The following is a 17,891-nucleotide window of genomic DNA, read 5'->3' on the forward strand; positions in this document are numbered from 1 at the left end:
CAAAAGAAGGAACTCGTTTGGCTGGTTCTGACAGAAAGGAAATAAAATCCGGGGGTTTGTCTTTGTCATTTATTGCAGAGGGAAGAAGCAGTGCAGAAAAGCAGCCTGATTGAGACTTTTACTGTGGATCAAATGCAATGAACTGTATTTTAATCCAGTAATGTGTTCTTCAAGATCACCTCACTCTTATAGTAGGAAGCCTTAAGACGACAGGTCTGTTGTTGATCCAAACATCTAACGCACATATTTAACACCAATAACACAACAAATGTAATTTACTTCAATAGAAATTGCTCCACTTGCATATTAGCCGTTGGGATTATATTTAGATTGCTTTTCTAATTCGCAGGAATATGTATGTTTTGTGCAGCAATGTCACAACTTCCGCCTGAAAACCTCCTGCAGGACAGAACAAGTTGCACCATGTGGTTTAGACAAAAATAGGTAAAAAAATGTCCCACTCATCTGTAAGAAAAAAGGATTTCCACCCAGCAAAACCCAGTAAACTGAAAATGAGTTGTTGGTCTGTGTTGTTCTTCACAGAAAAGGTGTGATAGTAGATCTTCTGTTGTGTTTGCGTCGAGTCGCAGTTAACCTGTGTAACCCCGTTTCCTCTGGCTCTCTGCCCCCACCAGCACATTCCTGTTTTACCTGTATGAGTTGTCATGTTTAAGTCTCAGAGTTTCACAACGAGCATACCACGAGCCGGGTGAATCAAGAGGGCTTGTTTCTGTATCAAATACAGCCTGGAGCTCGGCTGAAGCAGCAGACCAACATTTTTAGGACACCTGGTTCAGCAGTCAACTGCTTCTCCAACTGTGATTGATTGTTTAGTGTAGGGCTTTTATTTTGGTAAATGGTTGTGTGTGTGTGTGTGTGTGTGTGTGTGTGTGTGTGTGTGTGTGTGTGTGTGTGTGTGTGTGTGTGCGTGTGCGTGTGTGTGTGTGTGTGTGTGTGCGTGTGTAAAGTCAGGTCCTAAAAGGGAGTAAACACATGGTTACTAGTAACGTCCACAAGGGGGAGACTAAGTGCAACTAGAGAAAAAAAACAGCTTAAAAAATTATAATGCTGCAATATTAGTGGTCACAAAGCTCAAGGGATTGGATTTTTTAATGGTAATTTGGCAAATGGAGATTAGCAGTGTTTCCTGACAGGTAGAAGGTTCCCAGGTCGAATCCCTGCTTTGTTTGCCTGGGCCTTTCTGTTTGAAGATTACATGTTCTCCAGTTACCCAGGTTTTCTCCGGGTACTTCCTCCCACAGTTCGAGGAAGTAAAGTAAGTAAGTGTGAGTGGTTCTTTGTTGTCCATATATGTTGACCCGGTGATACGCTGGTGTCCAGGGTGTACCCCGCCTCTCACCCACTGTCGGCTGGGATCGGCTCCAGCTCCCTTTGCCACCCTCAAAGGATCAGCAGTATTGATAATGGTGGGAGGGATTTTATCTATATAGAACAATGAAAGCACTTTACAGTTAAAGTCATGCACCAATTCACACTAATACACATTTATGCAGCACTTTCTTTAAGTGTCTTGCCGATGGACACTTTGGGCATCTGGACTGGAGGAGATGAAGATCAAACCTCTGTCTGGCCTCTTAAATGGACGACCCACTCTACCTCCTGAGCCACTGTTTACTGTCCTGATCATTAGGAGTCGACAGTGTTAAACAAACGAATGGCTGCACAACATGTCAGTAACAACAAACAAGGTGTTTAAACAGAGGCAAAGAGCCATTATCGGGTGCTTAAAACAAATGTTGTTTCAAGTTTGGCTCCTTTGACAAACATTGAGACAGGACTTCACCATTAGGTTTGTGTAGAAAAATATATTTATTAGAAATGTTCTGTAAAGGAAGAGAAACCTTATTTACAACAGTGACATAAAAACAGAAAGTCTTCAACATGAGAAACAGTGAATGACCGATCTGCAAAGTCACGTCTTTGCTCTTCGGCACCTACGTCTTTTCTCACTGCTCTACAGTGACCTCAGCTTCAGTGTCATTGGGAGAAATTCATAGTTTCAAGCTTCGGATTTCGGTCAATCCATATCGTCTTTATCACAAGTGCTTTTCTCTCAGACTTTCCTGAGGGACCCGCTGCTGAGTTTGGTCAATAGAAAGGTTCAGCATTCGCTCTGTGAGGAACTCCACCCCCCCTCCTGGACGGTTCCCACTCTTCTATCTGCAGAAGAGCATGTCGACCAGCAGCTCCAGCAGGTTGGCCTGGCCTATCACGGGCCGGAAGAAGAGTTCAGTGATGAGGCTGGGCGTGATACTCTGCAGCAGGGAGGCTGTGAGGAGGATTCGAGCGAAGCGCTCCTGGCCGGGCTGGATGAGCTGGACCACCTCGCTGAGGGCGTGCTGGGCCTCCTGTTGCAGGCCTTCCACAAAGAGAGCTGCCTTTAGATCTGGTACATCTGTTGGTGGGAAAGACAGGGAGTTAGTGCTTTTGTAAGGTAGATTTTGAGAATGAGAATTGTTTTTGTTTAACTTCTTAAATATTAGTACAAAACAAACCTGGGTTAAATATCGTTGTGCCTTTGAGGTATGCATACTCCTTTGGACTCAAATCCAAACTCCAAAACTTTTTTAGGCAGGACTTGAGTTTGCTGACTCCGGCCATGGTAGGCTGCTCTCTGTCTGTGTCCAGCTTCTCCTGGCGGTTGAGGAGAATCTTTTTCAGCATACTGTCGGCGGGGGTGTCCGTCACCTCAAAGTCCACGTGCTCCTGGGCCAGACCCAGGATGAAGAGCGGTGCCCAGCAGCTCTTCAGCAGTGAGAACTGGTCATTTGGCGGCAGCTGGTTGAAAGCGGGTAAGTTCTTCATGAAGTGCACGGTTTTCACCAGAACGGCCGTAGCTTCTTTGCAAATCTCCACGGGCCTTTTCAGGCACACAGTCCGCCGCAGCTCACAGTTGCACCTGTGAGGCACTGAGTTGTAGTTGAAGTTGTTGTCGACGGCTTTGCTGTTCTCCATCTGACTCAGGATGTTGTAGAGGATAGGGTTGGACAGCCTGTCGCCGCTGGCCGAGCAATGACATCCGTTATCCATTGTACAGCTCGTAGAGATACTACTCAGTTAAAGGTGCGTCCTCTCAGAGGATGAGCCGGTGACTTCTGCTGCCGCTGCCTCCACTCGTCCGTGTATTTATACGACCCACCCACCCTGCTCCGTGGACCTTGACTTGTCAATATAGCCTCAGTGAAAAACAACGGTGTTCTCTGCCAGGTGACTGATGGAATAACCCTGGGAAACCGATAAGCTTTTCTCAATGAAGGGGAGCTGTTGGAGTAATGCCTGGATATCAATAGGGCTGGGCCTTATCTTGTTACCGGTGTCATTAACCCAGGCAGTACCAAGCCACCAAGGACTGCAGAGGTAATCAGCCCCTCGCTGTGTCCCTGCACTCTGCCAGCTCACACCTGGAGAGCTGGAAAGAGGCCAGAGCGGAGAGCGGGGCATTGACCTGTCAGTTCACTCCTCTTTTTCTTACTGTAATGCCACAGCAGCACTGGGAATCATGAAAAAAATAATTGTAGGTTGAAGGTTGTTGTGGAAGTGCTCAACACAACCTCTTTTCATTTATATCCTTTTGTTATTCATGAAATAAATGAAAATCAATGATCAGGTGTTGCTACAACACAGGTTAAGTTTGAGTTTGGTTTTTCATGTCGTATACACAACCACATCGACTGTACATTACAACTGTTTCAAAAATACATTAATGGACAATAGGATCAAATGAGACAGGAGATTGTGCTGCCGATCCTCAGGTCAGGTTAGATTCATGTAAAGAGTTGTGATTTTCTATAAAACGTAATTTTTTTCCTCAGACGAGTAAGTTGTGTTTTACAGAGGCTTGCAGTTTTTACCACTGGTCAGTGAGAGTTCTGTAAGCTTAATGGAAAGACTGTAAAGTCAGATTTTGAGAAGTTTGTCAAAATACATATCTTGGGATGGATTGTGAAAGTAGCTCCATGAATTTAGGATAAACATAGATTCTCCCCAGGTGGAATGAAGGAAAGTGGCTCAACTAAAGGAGAAGGGGGGGGGATCTGGTTAAAACAGTAAGTAAAAAAATATTTTATTTTTTATTTTTTCTTCTTAAATTCAGTGTTCACTTATGTACTGTCCACTGTTCTGCAACAATCTCAAAACCTCAATCCCAGCCCCACTTTGATCCCGATCCTCCAAATTCATGGGTAACAGGGCTTCAAAATGTTTGATGGATCACGTCTTGGATAGTTTCCACTTTCCTTGAACAGTTGACCAATATAGAAAGTTCTTATCTGTAAATATTGAAATACTTTGTCAGAGAGTGGATACTTATGTTGCTGTAAGCAGGGATTGGCATTAATCTTTACAACTTTTTGTGATTTTATTAATAAGCAGTAGAGAGGTTCATCATCTCAAGCCTACATGACTTAGAGTGAGCCGTGTCCCGGATGTAGTGCTTGTTCCTTTTTACAGGTGTTTGGGGGCTTTCATAGTTTTTACCGATGCCAAGAGATCATGTCCCCCCCCCCCCCCCCCCCCACCACCTGTCTGTTTAACTGTTAGTTGGTTTATTTACTGCTGAACGGATTTCCATGAAGCTTGGTGGAAGGGTGGGACCTCGGTGAGGACAGAACAAATTACATTTTCTGGATGAAGGGGAAGATCCTGGGATAATTTTTCTCTTTCTTTACCATCACAAGAAAGGGCTTCTTTTTTTTTACGTTTTCCCAAATTGCCAAAAACTAAATCTTGATGAGAAAATGCAGGAAACTGATATCTATGAGTGTGTGAAATTTGGTGCAGCTTGATATAACTGCTGGACCCCCACATTTCAGTGTTAAGTTGTAATACATTGGCTGCAAGGTTAAAAGAAAACTGAATCTAATATGCATCAGATTACAGTGATGTGGAGTCCAGATTTGTTTCACTTTTTTTTTACTTTGGTCATGAGGCCAAAATCTGAAACCCAAGAATCCAGGGGATTTCAGTTTATGGCGTCTGTAACAGGTGGTGCAATGTCCTGCTCGTGTCATTTAAATGAGTTTATCCTAATTTATGATCTCCTCTGTGCCTGGCACTGAGGTTTGAGACTGATAAGCAGATGACTTAATGTTGTCACAAATAAACAAACAGCACACGTTCCACTACACACTGCTTTAATGTGTACATTTAACTCTATGAACCTACTAAGAACATTTATCACATTGTATAGTGACAGGTGACTATTTATACCACATCATGCTCTTTACTTTTAATGCTGCGCAAGCCAAGAAGCTGCAGAGGAAGATGTGAACCAGAGAACAGTGGAGTCAAGGTCAGTCCCTGCGGTGAATGACTGCAATAAAGAGATTACATGCCAGACAAAACTGGCAGCGCCAGTCACCGAATGTTTGTTTTTCTCCGTCATTCCCTTTACTCATTCTTTCGCAGGTTACTCCAGCATATGTCTCCTAGCCTCATGTTCCCTCCTGGGGTGATCTGACCATGATACACCCGGATTCTATATTCATGGCAGATGTGACACATCCATAATAACAGGAGCTCAATCAAATGTGGACCACAGCCTTGAATAAAACAATTCATTCTTATCTGTGAGAATGTGGTAGTCTCTGTGGAGTGACCTATAATGCACTCGGCCGCCCTCGGACATCATGAAGCGGGCTGACAGTTGTAAATGCTTGTGATAAGGTGTGTGTTTATAGAGGTTAGGAGCAGGCAGAGACGGACACGGAGGACAGACGCTTATCTCCGCCAAGACTATAAAAATAAAATGGCCTTCGCTCCAGAAGTGGAGCAACTGTTGTTTTACCTTAGCTCAAGGAATCAAAAGTAGTCCGGCTCTGATGACGTGTGATGTAACTGCAGGCACCTGCTGTTATCATTATTCAAACACATATAAACTGTAAAAATATCTTACGGTATTTTGCTTTTATAGTACAGCAAAGTCAACGCTGTGTGAAATATATGTTTTGGACAATCACTGGATAATTTCGAAGAGAACTGCGTCAACACGTCCATCCCATCCCCTGAAACTTAGTTTGCTTTTCTTGTCAGTTTTCCCACCAAATATTGACTTTGGTTTTCTCTTGTGTGGTTTTTTGTTTCCCCAGGTCATTGAAATCTCGGTGTGACCGTTTAACCTGTGTGCGTGATGGACACCATGTCTGGAACATGACACTTGACCTTGACTTCATGCTAATACAGCCCAGGTTCATTTTTCACTGGGTCATTGACCCAAAGGTGATAGTTATTACCGCGGGTTCATTTCAATCCTCGAGGGGGCAGAAAAAAAATCATTAAATTACAGAGGAGGGCAAACTGTTGGAAGTCATATCAAATGTTTTCAGTACCTCTGTCAGGTTCACTATAAAAGTTATATGTACATCTTGTAAACTTACAAGGACAATAACAGAAAGCTCCTATGCAGTAAAGCCGACCCAGATTGTCGAGCTCACATTTCAAAACAATCAAATTAAAATCATTTTCTCTGTCAGGTTTTCAAGATTTTTTTCTTTACTTTGTCCCTAAAGTACCTCTCAAAGCACAACTGAGATGAACCTGAACACATGTACTCTCAGGGTTATGACTAAGAGAACAACCAGGTGGAATCATTGCTTGGTCAGACTTTTAATGTTAATTTGTTATACTCAAGTTAGAGTTCCCCCTCATATTTTACTATCACAGGTTTTCAGTTTGGCAGATTTTTTTCTGCTTTGTGTTAAGAGACACTGAGGTAGTTGAGAAATCAAAATAGCTTTTTGTTAAAAACTGAAATAATGATTTTGTAAAATAAGTTATATTTTCCAAAATGCAAGGTATACTATGTATGTATGTATGTATGTATGTATGTATGTATGTATGTATGTATGTATGTATGTATGTATGTATGTATGTATGTATGTATGTATGTATGTATGTATGTATGTATGTATGTATGTATGTATATAGTGTTATTGTATTGGTACTACAAATAAATCAACCATAACAAACCATACAGTTTAATTGTGATGCTGTATCTTAATTTATTAAGGCCAAAAGCTTCAAAGCAATGAGCTACATCACTGACTTTTGGTAGACTTTTTAAAAGATCTCATCTCTCCAGGGTAAATACTGACTTTTTTTGGTAGTCTGTCTGTGCTGGAAAATTTCCCATGTAACTTGGAAGTGAAAAGATAGAGTAAGTCTAGACATTTTAAAACGTTTTTAAATAACATTTTCTTACATTTCTGCTGTCTTTCAGCTAATAAAGTATACAGAAGAGCTCTGAATAGTTTTTATCTTTCATTACTGTACAAGCACTGGTGAATTTTGATTATAAATATAAAAATAACATTATATAACATTAAACAACAACTAATTAAATCTGTAAAATTGAGATGCTTTTATCACAATTTCTTTCATTTTCCACACATGTTAGACGCGCTGTCACTAATGCACACTAAATGTTTAATATGGTTTGTAAAGTGATGTCAGGGTCCAGACACCCGACTCTAGTTTTACAGCCTATTACTATCAAAACACTATGATAAAAGCTGAGGTGAAGGCTAAAGACCTCGCTGCTGCTGGGTCAACGAACTCTGAGTGAATATGTCATGGTTGTGTCTCTGAAAGACTAGACGTAAAAGATTTCAATAATGAAAAATACAGTTAAACAAATTAGGGTCTTGTCATGGTCAGTGAGAATAAATAGCTTTATCTTGTGTTGTTGTAGAATGGATTTAAAACTGAGTCTGAGTGTTTTTATTTAATTTGAGTCTTGCAGTTTTGTTTCTCCATTTAAGTTTGACTGTGATCAAAGCTGCAGGATAAACCACTGTTAATGATCTATCAAGTGTAACGACTCAATTTTCAGTTTTGGGAAATTGTCCAACAAAGGGGCTACCTCCACTTATAGGTTCATCCAATTTTGTCTGTTCTGTACCACGATTTTTTTTAGATTTGTGTTATCAGAGAGCTGAGTGTTGGTCTGACACTGCGGATGTGGCCTGTGTATGAGACTACGTTGACATATGAGAAACTTTACAAGCTAAAGATCTCATCCCTGATACAGTGCTTGTGATCTCCGCAAGCATATATCTTGGAAATCAGGGGAATTTTTGCTTGGATAGGATTGCCATGATTGAATTAAGAAGACAAAGAAACAGTGGTGCAAAACTTCTGAGATGATCTCCATTATTGATTGTTCGGTGTATGTAGTTTCACACTTGATATGACATATTGTTGTGAGAGATAAAGACAGAACAAGGAGAATCTAACCATACAGTATCTTTAAAGATCTATCTGTGTGTCTTTCATTAAGAACTCCTCTGTGTTTGTTATTTTTATGTGAAATGTATGAGAGTTACACAGAAATAAACAACCATGAAGACTGGACGCGTATACATACATAGAGCTATACATGTGCCATAAAGATAATAAATATAAAAAAAGACACAAACCTAAAGGTGGAAATATAGAATCAAATAATGAAAAAGCAAATAAATGTGATGAAAAAGAAAGATACATTTATTTATATAATATAATATAATATAATATAATATAATATAATATAATATAATATAATCAGGAAGCGGATGTGACGTCAGTTCTGTAGTCGCACAAATGACGTATGACGTCCCGGTGATAAACAATCATGGCGGACTGTGAGAGAGCAGCTGCTGTGTATTTCGCCGTCAGTAATATTCCTGTAGCTTTTCACTCGTCGGACCTAAGAAATTATTTCTGTCAGTTTATAGAAAGTGGTGGTTTCCATTGTTTCCACTACCGACATCGGCCGGTGGTGCTGAGAGAAAACACTGAGGAGGGAAGCTCCGGCTCCGGGTCCACACAGACCGAGCAGCTCAGTGAAAACAACCCGGAGAAGAAGAAGAAGAGGCAGGCGGCGGGGTCGTGCTGTTGCGTCGTCTCGGTTCAGGACAAAGACGCCGACCGGTTCGTCAAGATGTACGCGGGAAATCACTGGATCAACTCGAAGGGGACGTGGCTGTCGAGGCGCTGTGTTATCAGGAGAGTCAAAGTGACGCACGACACAGGTTGGTGGAATGTGTGATGCTTAAAACTTGACTGTGTTCGACACGAACAAGAAGAAATTACCTATCGTTTTGCCAAAGATGTCCCCTTCTTCCGTTGTGCCTCGCTAAAGGGACACTCCGTCGATTCTACACACTTGTTCTGTGACTCCAGAGCTTTTATCAACCTGGAGGAATCAAACAGTTTGATCACACCTTGTGCAGTAAAACCTGATGTGATTATGGGATGTGAAGGAACAAGTGTAGAGGTAGATCAGTCCATTCTCACCAACAATGATGCAGTGTTAGTAAGTATCTTACCAGAGGCTAAAGATAATTGTGTTTTAGTGAGAACTTGGTGTACATGAGTCATATCTGAGAACATAATAACACTATACATGTATTAAATATATAAAATATACATTCAATTGATTGCTGACAAATCGTTAACCTATTCTCATCCGAATTTCTGCCCTTGTCTACCACATCCTCCGCCAGTGTGCCGATCATTATTGGCTGGCAAGACGTCACATTAAAAGTGATGTGTAAAAAATATATGGTCAGTATTCATCATTACAAGCATGTAATACAGACGTAGATCTATCTATATTTTATTATACAGAAAATGTTAACTACTAAATGATGAAATTACTTGTTGATCGTACAGAGGGCGTTATTATTCGTACAACACGATCATTATTGTACTTCTGGAAACACAGTTTGGACTTTTCATCAATTATCTACACCAATTAATCTTTGAGGTTTGCTGGAGCCAACATTGGGTGAGAAGGGGGGGGGGGGGTGCACTCTGGACAGATCGCCAGCGTATCACAGGACCAACATAAAGCAGATGAAACAACCAATTACGCTCACATTCTCAACTTAGAGTCAATTAAGAGTCGCCAGTTGATCTTAACCCAATCAGCCTTGCACAGTTTTTGGGCTGTGGGAGGAAGCCGGAGGTCCAGGAGAGAACCCACACAGATACGGGGGGAGGGGCCATGTAAACGCCCCACAGAAAGATCCCAACAAGCTGGGATAATTTGGACTATTATTTTTTATTTCTGTTTTTGTGACACCTTGCTCAATAACGAATCAAGCCTATTGCAAACTACGAGAGCTCAAGTTATTATCCTGAAAGTGCCTTGGTATTTATGAAGTTATTATTACCGTATCATATTTGTATCACTTCTTTCAGATGATGGGCCATTACCCTACAAAACAAAGTATGAGCAGCGGCACCGGGTTTCCTTAACGGAGCGCTTTACAGAGGCTGACCTCAAGAGCTTGCCCGAGCTGAACCCACCCTCTCTGATGCAGAATGGGAACGTGGGCACACCGGTGAAAGTGTTCCTCCAACTCATCCAGTCCTGCCGACTCCCTCCACGCCTCATCAAGAAGCTGGGCCTCGTTTTCCCCAAGACCAGCTCCAACCGCCGTTATGGCAACGTACCTTTCCAGTATCACAACACCCGCACGCTCCCGGCCACAGAAGAGACCATATTCACAGCTGCTGGACATCAAATATCAGGACCGGGCACTTTTGCTGCTCGACGCTTGAGACCAGAGGCTGATTCAGAAACAACAGAGACTGATGAGCTGCAGGAGGAGGAGGAGGAGGAAGAGGAGAAGGAGGAGGAAGAGACGGAAGATACACAGTCTAATGCAGATGATGTGGGTATACGTTTATATCCATCTAATCAGTAATTTATTGTATATGCAGAGATATATTGTAGGGCTGGCTGAGTTGTCATCAGCAGCAGCATCATCCCATTCACTGAGGTTTGCTGTTTATTGGTTACAGGATGATGACCGCTGTGAGGAGTGGGAGCGACATGAGGCTTTACATGAAGATGTCACGAGCCAGGAGCGATGCAAAGAGAGGCTGTTTGAGGAGGAGATCGAGTTGAAGTGGGAAAAGGGCGGATCGGGCCTGGTGTTCTACACCGACGCTCAGTATTGGCAGGAAGAAGAAGGAGGTGTGCAAAAATACACTAATCACAAGTTAGACATGATCAGATAAACAGACTCAAATCAACAATTATATGATGTATTTATCTTCACTACATTAAATGAAGTGTATTTTTTACCATTTGTGTCACTTTGTCTTTTTAGATTTTGACGAACAAACAGCAGACGACTGGGATGTCGACATGAGTGTTTACTATGATCAAGGTATCTCACGTTTGCTCTACACCTCCTATCACCTTGATTAAGAAAGGAACCAAACACTGTTATTGTTGCAGAGTGAGATTTACTTTAGCCCGGCTCTTCCTCTTACAGAAGGAGGTGACATGGATTCCCGTGACTATGTCCGTATGCGGTACGAAAATAGGCTGAGGGACGGTCTGGAAGATGATTCTGGATCCAGTCAGTCTATCGGCAAGTTTGAGAGGTTCACAAAGGTAAGTCAGATCGCCACTGCCTATAATCTGGTCCAGAAATTCTTCTACTGTCTCTATGAGATATTTGATTACTGTGTTTCCCTTGGGTAGGGCTTTGGCCGTCGTTTGATGGAGAAGCAAGGCTGGAAGGATGGTGAAGGCCTGGGGGACAGTCAGACGGGGATCTCTGAAGCCCTGGAAAGTGAGGGCCAACGTCCCAGCTGCAAAAGGGGCTTTGGGTGAGTGCTGACACAAAAAAGTTGAGTTAGCATGTTTTGGCCTGTTGTAATGCATTGCTTCCTTTATGAATTGTAAATTTCTCATTTTTCAGGTATCACGGAGAGAAATTGTTATTGCATTCTGGGAAAAAGGCCAGAACAGATTTCCACATAACTACGCGGTATGATAAACCCAAAGACATAGACGAGGGCGACACCTTGCTGAGACGGCAACCAAACACCAGTATGAAGTACAGAGGCTGGCAGCCGGGTGGCATCATTGGACCACGGAAATGACATTAAATACATTATAATTTTGTATAAATGTATTTTATTATGAATTTGTGTGCCTTTGATATTAAAACTTGTTTCAATTAATTTTTCTAACTTGTGCTGAGTCTGGTTACTATTTATATTCTTATTTAATCTAATAACAATAATAAATGTTATTTCACTGCACGTTTCTAAAATGCCCAAGGACACATTACAATACAACAGAAATAAAGACGGGAATGATTGAAGTCAAAACAAGTGTTAAAATCAGATTAAGAGAAGCAAACGCCCATCAATACAACATGTGACACAAGAACAGTCAAACTAAGATGTAACTCAAGTTAGTTGACAGACCTAATTTTACATTGAGGGGAAAAAAATGATAGTGCTTAAAATTTGTATGGAGATTTATATAATATATTAAGTAAATAACAAGCGTACTAGGTTTTTAATATTGAATTAAGTTCAATCACCCAAATCTTTAATTTTTGTGCTCCATATTTAAATATAAAAAATGATACTTTTATTTTGGTAACGTAACCCGGATGTGCTTCAGCGTAATCGAGTCTATGAGCTAGCGAGCGTGTGCGCATGCAAACAAAACGGCGGTACGTGAACATTACTCATCAGTATTTGTTAAATTCACAAATGTATGATTATAAAAATGTAAAGAAATTGTTGTTAGCTGTTGTTTCAGTTTTATTTAGTAGCACGCAGACATTTCTTTAATGCTAACATGCATTACGCTGCTAGCTTCCTTTATTAGAACTTTCCCGAGTGTGTCAACAAACTTTATTTTGATTTATTGACCCTTGGGTGGATATCAAGGTGAATAAAGGTTACATTTACCCGTAGTAGTTTTACAGTTGTTTTATGCCACTGTCTGATGTGACTATCGCAGATAACAGTGAGCTGGATGCTGGTCTACATCCTGGTGCCATCTCTGATGTGAACCCCTACGAGACCCAGTCCACTTGATACCGGAACCATGTCCAGTCAGCCCGGAGCCGCCCACTCTCTGCGGTTCGGCCAGGTGGTCATCGGACCCCCGGGCTCGGGTAAAACCACCTACTGCCGAGGGATGCAGGAGTTCATGACTTCCCTGGGACGTAAGGTGGTGGTGGTGAATATGGACCCAGCCAACGAGGGGCTTCCTTATACCTGTGGTTTGAATATCTCCGAGCTGGTCACTTTGGACGATGTGATGGAAGAATTGAAGCTGGGGCCTAACGGGGGGCTCCTCTACTGTATGCAGTATGTGGAAGCAAATCTGGACTGGTTGGAGAACAAGCTGAAGGCACACGGTGACTGCTACTTCCTGTTTGACTGTCCCGGACAGGTGGAGCTCTACACCCATCAGAACTCTGTGAAGAATATCTTCTCACAGCTGGCCAAGTGGAACTTCAGGGTGAGCTTCGGATGCAGGCCGGGACGAGATGGATCTGCTGAGGCTTAAAATGATGCTTTACGTATTCAATCGTTATACATGTGCTTATTGTGAAACGTATTTCTTCTTTTGTTGTTCTCTCCCACATTGTACCTTCCTCCAGCTGACATCAGTGCACCTCGTGGACTCGCACTACTGCGCTGACCCAGCCAAGTTCATCTCTGTGCTGTGCACCTCCCTGTCCACCATGCTGCACGTGGAGCTTCCCCACGTCAACATCCTCTCCAAGATGGACTTGATTGAGCAGTATGGCAAACTGGGTAAGAGCTGTGGGCGTTTATAATTGGTTTCAGCTCAGTCTGTTAGTTTGGTTAGAACAGATTTCCACAAAGCCTGGGGGAAAGATGGGAAAAAAGCCAAGAAAGTACAGAATCAATTTTGGCATTTGTCTCTTTCTTTATCATTGCATTATAGGGTGTTTCTCTACTTTTGACCAAATCTCTCGTGGTTCCCTGATTTAAAAAATCCAATACATTTAGGGGACTGTGATTTAATACAGCTTGATTGTATTTAATGAGTCTATTGGGCCTTGGCTGTTGTGTGCAGTCTACTGAGTACCATTCAAGTTGATTTACTGATTAACTTGTGACTAATTAAGGCTCAAACATAATGTTATGTACTGTAGTGATTTTTTGTTTTTGTTTTGTGTATCCTTGTGCAGCCTTCAACCTTGACTTCTACACAGAGGTCATGGATCTGTCTTATCTCCTCGATCACCTGGCTGCAGATCCCTTCTTTAAAAAATTCCATCGTCTAAATCTAAAGTTGGCAGAGGTCATCGAAGACTACGGCCTTGTTTCCTTCGTGCCTCTGAATGTCCAGGTATGAGTGCTGCTTTGGAAACCTTTCTTGTAACATATTGAAATAAAAGCACCCACAGTTACTCAGGATCCAAACATTTCCTACTGCAGGTGGAACTAATATTGCTACAAGCCCATTGATTGGCCATCTGTGGTTCAGTAAATAAAGTTAATTAAGTAGATTGAACAATTATGTAGAATCCACAGGGGATTTCCTGATTGAAAAAAAAAACACTCAGAGAAGTACAGATGCCTCAGATGAAATAGAATCATGTAGTTATATAGTTATTACAGGTATGTGATTGACCTCATTTACAGCATGGATTGTATGTACTTGCCTCAGCTATGTCTTGACACATAAACACAAGCCTGATTATCTGATTGAAATGGGGTATTGCTTAGTGACCACCTTGTTAAACATCTGCTTTGAGTTAAATACATTTTTTTTCACAAAGCCTGACCAGCTTTAGTCAGCATTGGTCTCATGCTTTGAATGCTCAGTTTCTGCATCTAGAATTAAAAAAGCTAAAATAGCTGACAGATTGTAAGTGCTTTATCAGAGTATGATATTTGTATCACTAATTTAGGAAACTTATGTCGTAAAAGCAGATTTAGCAGAAAATCTTTCAAAAGATTTCATCACCATATCAGTCATAATCACGAGTCTCTTTTAGCTTTTCAAACTGAAGACTGGATCAATTCCTGCAGATGGATTGGACTGAAAGGGAGCGGACTGTCTGCGTCTTCTTACATTAATTCTTTATGGAGACTGATTGGATCCTGTGCTAGTCCAGAGACATGAGTCTAGACTGCTGGATGCACCATCACTGCATATGGGACTAGTAATTTATTCAAATGGCAGGTTGGCCCTTGGAAAATGAAGCCTTGATGCATTTCCTCATCATGTCGTCTACTCCTGCTAAGTTAAGCAGCCACTAGTTACCTTGGTTACCGCTGGCGGTTAACAAGGCAAATTTAAAGAGCAACATTTTTGACCTTGAGAGACAAGATGCTAAACGCTGAAGATTAGAGTTCAGGTGGTCAAAATATATTCAATTTGCCTACTCCCATATTCTACCATTACTGGCAATAGCTCCTCCATTTCAACTGTCATTGCTGCTCCCTTCATTTCTATCAGACAATTTCTTATTTACATTTTACACCTTTATGTTATGTCTCTTCTAGTGTTGTTTATTTTAATTGTGTTTATAAGCCCTATGAGATAGATTGCACTTTGTGAATATGGGCCATACAAGTAAAATTTGATTGATTTATAAAAATCTTTAAGAAAAAGCTGCATGACCCCATTTTTTAAAGGAATTTTCCAAATCTTTTAGACGAATGTGCCTTTGTGCAGCGGCAACACATCAGTTACTATGCAGACTTGTGATCGGATAACTTCTATATACTTTACATAGAAACCAGAAACAAAAAGCACATAAGCAAGGTTTCAGTGAGAGTTTTTCAGTAAATATTGCGTCAGTGGGTATTTCCAGTAGATTTCTACAGGGAAAAACCCTCCGGAATAACATGCTTCTGTTTTCTGTGTCCAGGACAAAGAGAGCATGATTCAGGTCTTACGAGCAGTGGACAAGGCCAACGGCTACTGCTTTGGAGACTTGGAGGAGAGGAATCTGCAGGCCATGATGTCAGCTGCTGTGGGGGCTGACTTCCAGTTCGACTCGTATCCTTTCCTAATCACTGCGGTGACTCACTGTGACTCATCTGCTTTAAAATCAAACCCTAACATTCACAGGAGGCGTTTGAATAGAACTGAATACTCCTGATGTTTCTGCTAACTGAGGATGAACCAAGTTAATAGTAACCTGACCGTCTGACGATATACATTTTAAATTTTGTTATTTTGTCATGTTTCCTTAACCGTTGACCTCAAGTACTCTCGGGGTGCAGGAGAGGTATGTTGAAACTAGTGGAAAGACTGTGGAGGAGGAAATGATGCAGCTGTAAGTCGCAAAGCCCAATTTAAAGGACATGACTGGTCGGCTTTACGGCACAGATATACCGGAGGACTCTTGGCAACACCCATCTCATCTAGCCTCTCTTCCAGGGCAGTGGAACTATATTTGGGGCTGTGACTGCCTCAAGGTTACACCACACTATCATAAAAGATCACACAGAATGCCTGAAAGGGAGTAAATGCTCAACTTTGCTTTACTTATCAACGTGATTCATTTTTTTTCTGTACTGCTGTTTGTGAACAACAATAAAGGACATTTTCAATAGAGGCCTGCTTGTTTATATAAATAAATATCAAATGTAAAAACAATGTTTTTTCTTCCTCTCTGAGAGTACATTAGATAGTCAGGGTCTGATATTTTTAAGGACTTGCCAGTCAATTTGAAATGGTAAGCAGGGGGAGTGGAGCGATTTATATGGTGGTATTCATTTACAAAGTGACTGCAACAAATGTAAGGACATGAATTACCAAAGAATAAGAAATTCACGTTTATATTATTTGCTGCATATTTGAGATATTTTCTGTGTATAATATTGTGATGAACCTAATTACAGAATTAAACAGAAGACTTGGACTTTGTTCACGTCTAAGCTTGTGTCATGTGCATGTATTAGTGCAGATGATGGTCTGACACGAAGATCCAGAGAAGAGCGTTTTGCTTTTACATATGCTGTGGAATGTAATGGGACTGACAATTGCCAGTGTCTGAGAGATCCAAGTGCAACTGGATCCTGTGTGGTGAATGGATAAATATGAACAGTAATAATACATATTTTATGTTGTAGGTACATTGTGATGTTTCTTGTGTATAGGTTAAGTTTGACTGCCAATGGTATCGAAATCAGTATCGTATAGTAATCCATGAATTAAGTGAAACTAAATAAGTTGGGACACACTTTTTCCCAAGCTTTGTTGGGGGGGAGGTCCACAATCTCAGATATGAAAAAAAAACCTGTCTTTTAAACAGTACATAGCCTCAAGTGTAGACTACAGTAATACTCTAAGAATAGCTTGAAGGTTCAGTGTGTAAGATTGTGGTAAAAGGGATCTATAAGCGAGTAATTGAGTATACAATAAATCTATCGATGTTTTCGCTATTGTTTACACATCCAAATTGTACGACTTGTTTTCTTTACCCTAGAAAAGGTCCTTTAACTACTTCGTATTTACATCTGTAGTTGGTCCACTCTACGAAGGCCGCCATGTTGTTGACAGTAGCCCAGACTGGAGAGACTAAACACCTTTTGAGTTGTTAGGACATCTGAAGGCTACCACAGGTTATCTTTTATGTTTGGAAGAAAAGGGTGACGTGAGGGGTATCAGCTGCAACATGCAGCTTCACCACTAGATGTTACTAAATTCTACACACTGAGCCTTTAATCTTCTATATTACAGGGCTTACTGTTCAGTGAAAATTGTATGTATTGTCAAATGGAAAAAAAGTGTTGTCCCTTTAATCTAAATTAATAATATATTACTTAATAACAGATATATAATTCGATTATACCGATATGGTTTAAAATAAAGCTAATTAAATAAATAAAAATACATAAACGTCCGTTGGCCGTTTTTTGACGAAGACGAGATAAGTAAAAAATGCTTTAAACACATCTCAAGTTAATGACGTTGGCCAAGAACGAGTCCCTGTGAGTTGGGTTTTATCTGTTTGGTACAGCAGGTGGCGCGTGTGCTTGCAAATCCTTCTCCCCGATCCACTTTAGATCCGCTCCAGCTTTTGTTAGAGGCCGGAGCAGAAAAATGAAGTCAGGCGGGGAGAGGAAGCCAC

At 41.2% G+C, this 17,891-nt stretch overlaps 3 protein-coding genes across 3 annotated transcripts; 2 read left to right on the forward strand and 1 right to left on the reverse strand.

The window, feature by feature from the left end:
- Positions 1-1,806: 1,806 nt before the first annotated feature.
- Positions 1,807-3,109, reverse strand: nr0b2a (nuclear receptor subfamily 0, group B, member 2a). The gene is made up of 2 exons (XM_062399217.1): positions 2,517-3,109; positions 1,807-2,416 (listed from the first exon to the last, which is right to left on the reverse strand). The coding sequence occupies exons 1-2, from the start codon at positions 3,049-3,051 to the stop codon at positions 2,178-2,180; spliced, it is 774 nt and encodes a 257-aa protein (XP_062255201.1). The 5' UTR covers positions 3,052-3,109; the 3' UTR covers positions 1,807-2,177.
- Positions 3,110-8,620: 5,511 nt separating this feature from the next.
- On the forward strand, positions 8,621-11,981 carry gpatch3 (G patch domain containing 3). Its single transcript, XM_062399215.1, has 7 exons — positions 8,621-9,029; positions 10,204-10,679; positions 10,810-10,984; positions 11,121-11,180; positions 11,289-11,410; positions 11,501-11,628; positions 11,721-11,981. Exons 1-7 carry the CDS (start codon positions 8,630-8,632, stop codon positions 11,902-11,904), a joined length of 1,545 nt encoding a protein of 514 aa, XP_062255199.1. The 5' UTR covers positions 8,621-8,629; the 3' UTR covers positions 11,905-11,981.
- Positions 11,982-12,415: 434 nt separating this feature from the next.
- Positions 12,416-16,373, forward strand: gpn2 (GPN-loop GTPase 2). Its single transcript, XM_062399216.1, has 6 exons — positions 12,416-12,488; positions 12,782-13,288; positions 13,431-13,587; positions 13,989-14,149; positions 15,681-15,811; positions 16,023-16,373. The coding sequence occupies exons 2-6, from the start codon at positions 12,869-12,871 to the stop codon at positions 16,093-16,095; spliced, it is 942 nt and encodes a 313-aa protein (XP_062255200.1). The 5' UTR covers positions 12,416-12,488; positions 12,782-12,868; the 3' UTR covers positions 16,096-16,373.
- Positions 16,374-17,891: the final 1,518 nt, after the last annotated feature.

The sequence above is a fragment of the Platichthys flesus genome, chromosome 11, assembly GCF_949316205.1.
Source record: "Platichthys flesus chromosome 11, fPlaFle2.1, whole genome shotgun sequence".
Lineage (NCBI taxonomy): Eukaryota > Metazoa > Chordata > Actinopteri > Pleuronectiformes > Pleuronectidae > Platichthys > Platichthys flesus.